This window comes from Sapajus apella, unplaced genomic scaffold (genome assembly GCF_009761245.1).
Source record: "Sapajus apella isolate SASKATOON/1434 unplaced genomic scaffold, GSC_monkey_1.0 scaffold176, whole genome shotgun sequence".
NCBI classification, from domain to species: Eukaryota; Metazoa; Chordata; class Mammalia; order Primates; family Cebidae; genus Sapajus; species Sapajus apella.
Window position 1 is genome coordinate 453482 of NW_022437116.1, and position 11636 is coordinate 465117.

At 37.8% G+C, this 11636-nt stretch overlaps 1 protein-coding gene across 2 annotated transcripts in view; it reads right to left on the reverse strand.

Annotated features, from left to right (window-relative positions):
• The window catches only part of TENM1 (teneurin transmembrane protein 1), a 355328-nt gene extending 344627 nt beyond the window's left edge, over positions 1 to 10701 (reverse strand). For both annotated transcript variants that reach the window (XM_032268248.1, XM_032268247.1), the window contains exon 1: positions 10438 to 10701. In XM_032268248.1, coding sequence (XP_032124139.1) covers positions 10438 to 10553 — 116 coding nt within the window. In that variant the 5' untranslated portion in view covers positions 10554 to 10701. The remainder of the gene's footprint in view (positions 1 to 10437) is intronic.
• Between the last annotated feature and the right edge of the window lie 935 nt (positions 10702 to 11636).

Sequence of the window (11636 nt, forward strand, 5' to 3'; positions counted from 1 at the left end):
TATACTCATATATTACATCAGTCAACTCATTTAAAAAAATTCCCTAAAACATATTTACATTCACATTTGCATCGCTAAGTAAATCTTCTCCATATTAAAATTAGATTTCCTTTCACCTATGGTGAAACTTTCTTTCCTTACAAAATGAAAGAAATTATGTTTGCCTATGGTTTTATTTTGAAATGAAACTGAGAATAGTCGGTCGAAAAGCATGCTTAAAAATAATACTGCCGCCAAAGTAACTAGAGACTGTGTCACAATGATCTCCAAAGTATTATTCTTCACTGCCTAAGCACAATAGGCTTATATTTTTACTCTCAACATGTAAAACATATTTTAAGACTACAGCATTCTCTTTCATGTAAATTTAACATATTCCATATCCATGATGTGGCGTAGGCTGAAAAGCTTGGTTGAGCTTGGTTAAACAGGATTTATAGGTCATAGATTAGTTCCACAGTGTCTTTTCCTGTCTTAAAAAGAATCTTTAAATCTGTGGCTGAAGATAGATTTTTGCTAACCTCCGTGCTGTTAAAGGATTAAAGCATGAGATACTGTTGGATCTAAGCACTGCATATGTACATTCTGAGATTTTATTTTCTCCACTCATTATTGAAGGAAAAAACTATGTCTCTATTTTTCCATTGCATGTCCTCGAAAAAAACTACTTTTAAATGTTAGGTAGATTTTAGCAGTACTGTACAATAAAGACATATTACTGCTACTGGAGAGCTTACATTTATGGGTTAATATTTAAAGGGTATCATTCCATAAATAAATTACTGCAATCACTATTAATGAATATTTCCTCCAAATGATTCTTTTTTCCCCAAGAGAGACACTAGCTCTGGAAGTACAGTAACACATATTGGTCATATAAATTTCATTTCTTTTTCTATTCCTTGTCAAAATCTCCTCCGCCAATGGCCCTGGCTCTTCTTTTGTAAAAATAACCCCGTAGACTCCATTTAACTGTCACATTGGCCTAAAGCCAGGAAGGGCAGTTAGCCTCAACCAAGCTGCAGCCATCTGTCAGAATATGCTAAAAATCAATGAAGATGGTTACTTGCACTCTCCTGACCAGGCATAATTCCTCCACACAATTCTGATTTTTCTTTGTGAACTGAAGTGGTCATGTTAACCCCAATCCCAAGTTTTCGCTAATGTTGATAATCACAGCAAAATATTTGAGTAAGATTCATTTTGGTAAATAGATCATGATTACTGTCCATTATCATCATTCTGAAAAATAATTACCATCTAAGAGCAGGCCAAGCAAAATTAGTTGTCTTGAACCAACACTTGGCCAAAAATTATCATGAATAATGGAGTATCAAGTAGACTCTGAGTTAGGAATTTGAATTGGGGGACAGCAAAGAGAGTAATTAAGAGTGAAAAAATGGCTGCAATTCCACTTAAAAGTGAACCTGGATAAAGAGGCTGGGAAGCAGAGGAAGCTATTCCAGTGCTCTGCAGCAAGTGGGCTGTGTTTGACCTCCTGACAGAAATAAGCACCTCTTCAATTAATTGGGTATTAAAGGCAGGTCAATCTACTTGCACAAAATTTCATGGATAGAATGGAAAAACCATTCTATAGAAAAGAAGGAAAGCAGTAAATCATGATTGTGAGAATCTAGAAAGGAATAAAACCAGTGCCAGGGGATGGACATAAGAAGAAGAGAAAGAGGAAAGGAAACTAAAATGAGAGTGCAAATTTCATGTGTGATATGAAATATTGCTTGTAACAACCTTATAAAGTGAGTGCTATTAACCCATTTTTAAGTTCAAAAAAACTGAAATTCAGAAAGGTTCAGTAAATTGCCTAAGCTCTATCGCTAATAAGGAGCAGAATGGGACTTTGAATCCAGTTCCATTGTTTTCTACAATTCAAACTCTTAACCACTCTTGCAGCATTTTATAGGCACAGGACTGTGCCACCAAAGCCATATAACTTTGGGATTGAGGCTCATGCCACAAGGAAGAAAAAAGAGAATCCCTACAAAAAAATCAAAGAATAAAAGACCAAAAGGATCTGCAAAGTCTAGTATAGCTAAGGATGGGCCTCTGGAAAAGGAAGGATAATATGGAAGTATAACAGCAGGACTTTTAGCATGAAATTTAGATTTCTGGCTCATAGATTGAGAATGATAGGTTTTCAATTCCAGAATGGTTAGCTCTCACTAGTACTAGAAAGAACACGCTTCCTCACAGAGTATCCAACCTGGTCAAGAGTATTTAAATGGCATATGAAGGAGAAGGGAGAGAAATAATAAACAGAATAATGCCTCACATCACCTAGATAACTGGTGACTATGCACAACTTTGATTATGACATGTTCTTCCCAGAATGCCCGTTCCTCCATTTTTCACTTAATATCGCCTCATGATTTTAGAACAAAATGATTTTTAGGCCATTTTCTCAGAGAAATTTCTACTTTCCCCCCTTCTACCTACCTCAATACTTCCTTAGTCTCTACTATTCCCATCTTGGTTAGATCTACCCACTTCCAAGTGTTCCTACCTTGGGATTACTTAAATATAACAAAACACTTGTGATGGTACTGTTATTTATTTATCTTTGCTTTCCCTGCTATAGAAAGGCAGTGATGCTTAGTGGTTGAATATGAAGATGCTAGACCTACAGCCTGGATTCAAAATCTGACCTGGATCTGCCATGTCCTACCTGTGGGATTTTACAAAGTTCCTTAACCTCTCTGTACCTCAGCTGCCTCATCTCTCAATTGAGGATGACAACACTAAACAGTACGTACCACATGAATACTAGCATAGGGGTTAAAGAAGTTGATTCATGAGGGCTTAGAGTAATGCTTGGCATATAGTAATGCTGTATATTTAGCTATCATTATTGTTACTAGTACTAAACCATACATTTCTGGAATACAGGGATTCCCATTCCCCATAGAAGCTGCAGTGCACCAGGAATAATTAGTAAATGTTTGCTGACTGTCTGTCTGTGCAGGACATACTCAATAATCCATAGACCAGGAAGTATATGTGAATACTGGATGTTTTGAGAACAGATTAAAGCTAATGTATCTCTTTGAATTGTAGTAACTCTGAATTCGTCTACTTGCCAGCAGGTCTGTGCCAGGCTATTATACTGAACTGAAAATAATAATATTATTTATTGTACACTTTCCATGTGCCTGGCTCTGAGTAGACATTTTTATATATTATGTCATTCAGTTCTGAAAACAACCCCACAAGGTAGGATCTGTTATTTTCTCCACATAGCAAATGGGGAAATTCAGGTCCATGAATTGAGGTCTAAGTTCCCAATGACATAAGTAATTTAGTCCAGGGATGTTGGAGCACATATGCTTGCACACATGACCCAGCCTCGCCATCTTTGGCAATGTGCCCATCTTTCCAGGTTGCAAAAACATCTTGCCGCCAAAATATAATGAAGAAGTTGTGAATTCTAAGAAGACTTGGAGAGGGAGATAGCAAGGCTGATGTCTGAGTAAGGGAGGGCTCAGGGCAGGGCCCAATCCTCAACATACTGGGTAGACAGGATATTGTTTTTCTGAATGACGGAAGGCAGGCAGCAATCCACAAGCTGTTCTGAAGACTGATCACAGGGCAGTCTTAAAAAGCCTCACAGGTATGTATCATCAAAATGTGGGAGAAGGGGGATGGTTCTGATGATTTGGAATATGGTGGTGAAAGAGTATATTCTATTTAAAAGCATGCTAAGAGAAGAGATGGAATGATATATGTGTTTCCTTTGAGGAAATCATGAATAGAAGGGTAGAAATACCTTTAATTTGGTAAAGATAGAAATAGGGACAAAAAGTAAAATAACCTCTTATGTTATTATTATTGCCATTATTATGACTAATATTTATGGAGTGCTCACTATGTTTATGGCTGCTCTAAGCACATTGCAATTATGATCTCATTTAATGCTCACAATGGCCTTATGAGATAGGTTTTACTATTGTTCTTACTTTACAGATGAGAAAACTGAGGCATGGTGATGACAGGCAATGTGCCCAATGTCACATGACTAATAGGTAGCAGGTCAGAGAGTCTATAATAAGCCACTTGGCCAGGTGGAGGCAATGGATGCTCATTTTCAACACAGATCACAAAAGTGTCATAAGAGGAAAGGGTACTAAACATGAGTGATTTCAACTTCATAAACATCTGCTAGTTGTATCGATTTGCAAAAAGCAAATACATGGCAAGTTCTCAAATTCTTGTGTTAATGACTACACCTCACAAAAGGTAGCGAAAATGATAAGGAAACTTGCCTCTCTGCCTGACTTAGTAAAAGAGAAACTGGTGAATTGAAGGTGATAAGAACCTTTAGAGGAAGTTAACTACTTTATCTTAAAGTCCGTAAGTACGTTACAAGGCCAAAATCCCAGACTTTAGGAAAAGAGCTCTCTGAAGTAAAGTAGGTACAACTTCATGCCCTGAGATATTCTAATATGGAGATGAATTAAGAGAGTTGGGAAGGTTTTTTTTTTTTTTTTTTTTTTTCTTGTTGAAACCAGTGTGTCTATATTGGGTGTTCTCCACTTGCATTCAGCTTGAATTTCTAAAGAACATGTACCAAAATAAAGGGATGAAAACCAAAAATAAATAAGTTTAATAGGGCATGATGAAAATAATGCTAAGAAGAATTATACCCTAAATGAGCCTGAGGCTTGAGAAAAAACTGCTAAAGATGACAGAAAATTGCGTTTTAAAAAATATAGTTAAACCAAGAAGAACAAGGGTAGGGGAGACATGCAACCCATGAAATTGTTATTGGATGACCAATATCTGGGAGGCCTTCTCAACTACTGTACTAGTTTTCTTTGTGAAAAAGAATGATGATAGACTTGAAATGGTAAAATCAATATCAGTAACTGTAAATTGAAGCTAAAATAGGCAAAGCACTCATTAAAAGGTATTTGCCTGTTCTATAAAAAATGAATGAAAATTGTATCCCAGAGTGGTAAGAGGTCTTGGAAATTGGATTACCTTGTTACAGTTGCTAAAAGCAACTGTAGAGTGGGTGAAGTGTGACAGGAGACTGGAGACAGCAAACATTGGCTTTAGTTTTCAAAATAAACAGGAAGCATATGGACTCCTTAGACTAGACCAAGAAACAGATTGATTAAATACAAAATTCCAGAACAGGTTAATAAAAGAACAGTTTGGGAGCACTTAGGAAAAAAGTAGTAACCATGAGAAGACAGTAGAAATTCTCTAAGAACAAGTCATGTTAGACAAATCTCATTTCATTTCTATTCCTGACATGGTTATTAGATTGGCAGATCAGTAAGAATGTAAACATACTATATCTGAATATCAGCAAGGCATTTTACAAAGTATCTCATAATATGGCTACAAGCAAGACAGAGAAATGTGGGCTGTTAGGAAAAGAATGCTGCCTGATGGACAAACATCACCAGTGGTATGCACAGAGATCTGACCCTAATCTGATCCCATGTAACATTTTTATTGATAACTTACATGAAAATGAGGAAAGCATGCCTAACAAGCCTACGGATGACACAATTATGAAAGCAAAAACAAATAGTTTGTATGGTAGAATCAGAACTCAGCAATGTCTCCACGTACTAATGAGATGAAATCAAATTAGGCCAAACCAAGGCTCCAAATATATTTCCACTGGTAACTTCCATATCAAACACACAATTTAAAAATAATCAACTATGCAATTTTAGAATAAGTAAAACATGGCTTAGCTTCAGAACATGTTAAAAAGGCTTGGGGGTTTAGTTTCCAGTGTTCTCAATGTGTATGGATAGTGTCATGTGGCCAGGAAAAAGCTGACACTGGAGTAGACAGCATTAACCAAACTACATACAACAAGAGAGGTGGCTAATTGTTGGTCATAGCATAAAATCCTCAGTGAAGCCAGGCGCAGCAGCACACATCTGTAATCTCAACATTTTGGGAGGCCGCGGTGGGTGGATCACCTGAGGTCAGGAGTTTGAGACCAGCCTGGAGAAACCCCGTCCCTGCTAAAAATACAAAAAATTAGCTAGGCGTGGTGGCACATGCCTGTAATCCCAGCTATGGGGAAGGCTGAGGCAGGAGAATCGCTTGAACCTGGTAGTTAGATGTTGTGGTGAGCTGAGATTGGGCCATTGCACTCCACCAGGGCAACAAGAGCAAAACTGCATCTCAAAAAAAAAAAAAAAATCCTCAGTGAATCAGTCAAAATGACTCTCTGCTGAGAGTCCCATAGAAGGAACACCAAATCTGCTCCCAACCCTTGCTCAAGGGACAGCTGTAGATGGCCATATTATTGCTTATTTTAATCACATGACTTTTCTCTCCCCCTAGCCTCAGTTGACTGTGAGAATAATTGGCAGGGCTTGCCAAAAAACTGAAACACAGCCTGCTATAAAAGGGATGAACTGGGCTAATCAAATTCCCTCTTAGGGTTTTGAGCCTACAGTGACCAAGATAGGCAGTTACAATGGGACATGCAGCTGAAGGGATGAGGTGAGAGTCTATGAGGACGTACACTTGGAGTCATGTGGTTCACTGGAAACCTGACAATGTTATGAGATAGTAGAAACTATGTGGTAGACAAAAGAAATTATTGAGCTGATGGAAAGAATAAGCTATTGGACAAAGAGATAGAGAAGAGCAAAAATGCAGGGAATTGCTGAGTCTTATTAATGGTAGAGATCTGCAGGCTTTGCCTTTCCTTTGGGGATTGACCAGAGTTTCCTGTGTTCTCAAGGACTGACAACACATGCACTGGAAAGATGTTCTCAATTACTCAAGGCAACCTGAATGACTTTGACTTCTCGTAACAAGAGAGCCTAATAAGAATCCACACCTGCATTCAGCCTTGAACATTACATTTCACGAGCAGTTTGGACAAACCGGAGTGTGTTCTAAAGAAAGAGACCAGGAAGGGAGGTTTGACATCAGTGTTATGGAACCAGTGAAGGAACTGGGGAAACATTTAGCACAAAGAAGAGAAGACTCAGGAACAGTGAAGGGCTGTCAATTGTAAGGGGAATTTTACTTATTGTGTGGGACCCTAAAGTTAGATTTGGGGAAAATAGGCAGAGTTAAGAAGGGGTAGATTTTGGTTCAAAAAGAACGTACTAATAGTTGTTTGAGGTAGAGTGGAATGATTTGGGAATAAGTCAGTTACTTAATTTGGAGGTATTTATGCAAAGGCAAGTGTCCACTTAATATGGATGGTAATATTACCTTTCAATTGTACAGTGCTTTACAGTATATGAGGCACTTTCTATTACATTAGCTCGATTTTCCTTATCAGGAAGGAAGGCATTTGTATATTCATTTTTACACATGAGGAGGCTGAGGCTCAGACAGGTTCTGTTACACAGCTCATGCATAAGTTCCTGGGCACCCACAGTTGCCTTTATTGACTACATGAGAAATGAGCATTTTAAAGGATGTATTTGAACAATTCTAGTTGATCAAGCTAATAAGGTTTCTGGCTTCTAAAAAATCATCATTGTGATGCTAAATATATATTCAAATGTACTAAAAAGGTACTCTGTTCACTCTCACATGAAAACTTATGTTCTTCTCTGCGTCTCATGAAACTGAGACCAATTAATACATTCCTTGCACAGATACAGAAGGTCCGTGGGTGCAGTTTGTACAAACATGCCTAGATGTACATTTCAAATAAGAATAATTTCTCTCTCCATTTGCCTGAACCCAGTTCCCCACTCTCTCCCAGATTTCCTGTTATTTGGCTTCATAGAGGAAAGGAGTGTGTTTGCTTGTCAGAACTGCTACTTAACCATATTGCCCTGCTGTTTCCTCAACTCTCTATCACTAAGCTCTGCAAATGAATTAAAAGAAAAATGAAGAAATAAACACTGTTTGAAAACTCCTTGAAGAGATATCCATTGTTTTTTGCATTTTACCCTTTACTCACCTTCCCCTTTCAATACTAATAAAAAAAAGATACAGAAACCCTATCACTAGTATAGTTCTATTTGGGTTATCATCCCCATAGGTTCTGACTGCTATATTTTTTTCTTGGAATATAGCAGAAATCACCCTTTATGAAACCATTTAATCTGCTAATCTGATGGATGATACAACTTCCTGGACATGAGCCATAGTCTTCCAGTTCATTGATGGTAACATATTCTCTGATGCCACGGTTGGTATTTAATTTAATATGCTGCTAAACAACAACAACAACAACAACAACAACAACAACAACAAGCAGTCTTATGAGAGTTGACTAGTCCTTCCCCTTCCATTCCAATTCCCAGATATCAGGTTAGAAGATGACACCACACATTGTTTATCAAATGGTATATTATACCCATTTGAAAACACAATTGTCTTTAGAAAGTTTCTGTAAATTGCATAGCTATAGCAGAAGAAAACTGGACTTCTATCTCTCACCTTATATAAGAATTAACTCAAGATGGATTAATGACTTAAATATAAGAACAGAAACTATAAAAATACTAGAAGAAAACTTAGGAAAAATTCTTCAGGACATTGGCCTAGACAAAGAATTATATGACCTCAAAAGCAAATGCAACAAAAACAAAAATAGACAAATTTGACTTAATTAAGCCAAAAAGCTTCTACATAGCAAAATAAATAATCAACAGAGTAAACAGACAACCCACATAATGGGAGAAAATATTGCAAACAATGCATCAAATAAAGGACTAATATCCAGAATCTATAAAGAACTTAACAAGAAAAAAAAAAAAAAACCAACCCAAAATTCCTATTAAAAAGTGGGCAAAGGACATGAACAGACATTTCTCAAAAGAAGATATATAAGTGGTCAACAAACAGATAAAAAAAATGCTCAACATCACTAATTATCAGAGAAATGCAAATTAAGACCACAATGAAATACCCTCTCATACCAGTCAGAATTGCTATTATTAAAACGTCAAAAAACAACAGATGTTGCCAAAAATGTGGTGAAAAGGCAATGCTTATACACTGTTGGTGTGAATATAAATTAGCACAACCTCTATGGAAAACAGTATGGCGATTTTTAATAGAGCTGTCATTTGATTCAGCAATGTACTACTGGGCATCTACCCAAAGAAAAAGAAATCGTTATATCAAAAAGACACCTGTATACGTGTGTTTATTGCAGCACAATTCACAAGAGTAAAGTCATGGAACCAACCTAAGTGTCCACCAGTAAATAACTGGGTAAAGAAAATGTGGTATATATACACCATAGAGTACCACACAGCCATAAAAAAATAAAATCATGTTTCTTTTGCAACATGGATGGAGCTAGAGGCCATTATCCTTAGCAAGCTAACTCAGTAACAGAAAATCAAATACCACATGTTCTCACTTATAGATGTGAGTTAAACAATGGCTATTCAAGGGCATAAAAATGGAAATGATAGACCCTTGGGACTCCAAAAAAAGGGAGGATGGGCGGGGAGTGAGAGTTAAAAAATTACCAACGTTCACCCTTTAGGTGATGGGTACACTAGAAGCCCAAACTTAACCACTGCGCAATATATCCATGTAACAAACCTGCACGTGTACCCCCCAAATCTATAAAAATAAAACAAAAATTAAAAGATTCCATTGTAGAACTAAATAAGGCACACAAAAAACAAGGGGAAGTCTTTGAATTTCAAAGAACATAGAATGCTTTGTTTTATTAGTTCACATTTTTCTATGTCAATATAAAGTTGTAATTTTTGATTTAATAAAGTGACAAGAAAGGATGAATAATTTCTTTGTTAATTGTATCTAGTGCCAAAATCTATCATGGTCAAGGGACCTAAAACTGCAAAGAGTAGAAATTTTATCACGACCAAGCTCTGAGGAATGAATCTAGAAACCTAAACGTGTGAAGAAAAACAAAGGCAAACTTTTTTGCTCAAAAGACCAAGACCTTCACCCTAAAAGCAGAATTTAGTTTTGAAACGTACACATATACTTCCATTACATGAAGCTGATCCTTTTATTTTTTAAATGTTTGAAGGTAACTTATTTTTTCAAAGAATCTTACAATAAATAAAACAGAAACCATCACCGCTCCTCCAGTTGTGTTTAGGTTTTCCTGTAATACTGCAGTTTCTTAAAACAAGGGACAATTGCCTTTCACTTTGAGGCTGCAGTGACAGCTTAGATAATTGCTTTGTTTTATGTTTTTGTGGGTATGTGACAGTGGGGTGTTTACGCATCTGTGGCTTCATCTTCTCACACGTACCTGCTTTGGTTTGGGTCTGTGTCTGTGTCTGTGTCTAGATCTAGATGTGTGTGTGTTTGCATATCTGTGCCTGTGAAGGAGTCTTCCTTTTTGCCCATGCATCTGGGCGTGTATCCGTTTGTGCGTCTGTATGTCTCTGCAGATGTATATGATGAAATGAGTTTCTGCAATCAGTGGAACCATCCTCTGCCAATACTTAAGTTTAGTGGGATCAATAATAGTTCAAGTACCTGGTCTCCAATGGTATGTTGCTATTCAAGACCCAGCTGTTATGCAGATGAACTGAATCCTGTGTGCTGGTTGGGGGAGCTGGAGCAGCTGGGCTGGGCTGGCTGCGGGTAGTCATTGATCTCCTCTGAAGAGAGTCTGCTGCAGGGGGTGGCTTCCTGGCACAGGTGCAGGCATGAGGAGGCGGAGGTGGCGGCGGGAGGGGTCTGAAGGTGAACTGGTTGTGTGGGCTGCTCTGCACATCTGAAGAGGAGAGAAGAAAAACAGAAAATAGAGGCTTAACTCTCCTGCTTGGCAGTCAGGGAAACCAGCATGACAGACTTACCAGGATTTCAGATAATAAAACCTGTAGGGTGAGAGGTTGTTTTAAGTTCAATCTATCTGTAAAAATGCCACTTAACTTACAAAAGCACGTGCAGCATGCTTATGAAATGTAAAACATTCACAGTCGCATTTACATGTAAATTCTTTAGGGCTATAGCAGCTAAAAAGTAAATGAGGCCGCCTCACACAATTTGTCATAGTTTCTGCTACTGAACAAATAAATCATCAACAAGACACTAAGTTACAGAACAGAAGTGAGCTGATTTCCATCAGTTGCAAAATTCTCACTACACAAAATACCAGTAAAAGGCACAAATTTGTTGCACGGAAAATCATTTGGCACTTCGGATAAAAATGTAAGTCCACCTTCTGGCTTACCTCAGGAAGGGATGCGAGCTTGCCTATATAGGAGGAAATCCATATTTTAGAAAAACAGCTCACGGGTGTGTCACTTGGCTGTGTGAAACTAATCTCTCTGCCAGCCCCCCAACTTAGAGTGCTACTTGTAAAGGTAGGCTAAAAGTAGTTTGCTCAATTTGTTATACATATTTCTGTGGCCATGCAAAGCATAGCCTGCACGTTTTTCCCTTTGCCACACCTTTCTAGGAGCTCTGCCATGTTAGCAGCAGCTTAGGCAGCAGGGAAACAGATTTTTTTCTGCTTGTTTGCAGAGGAGCAGCCTGGGACAGCGGTCCTCAGACTTCTGTTGTTGTTATTGTTTGGTATTTTTCCACTGTTTTCCTGGCAGACACAAATAAAGAGAGTGAGTTCGAATTTGGCTCAATGGAAATACCCCAATTAAACCCCTTTAAAAAGAAATCACCATCGTAGCTGATAGCCATCTCTCTTCCACGAGAGAAACATAATAGACGTCAAG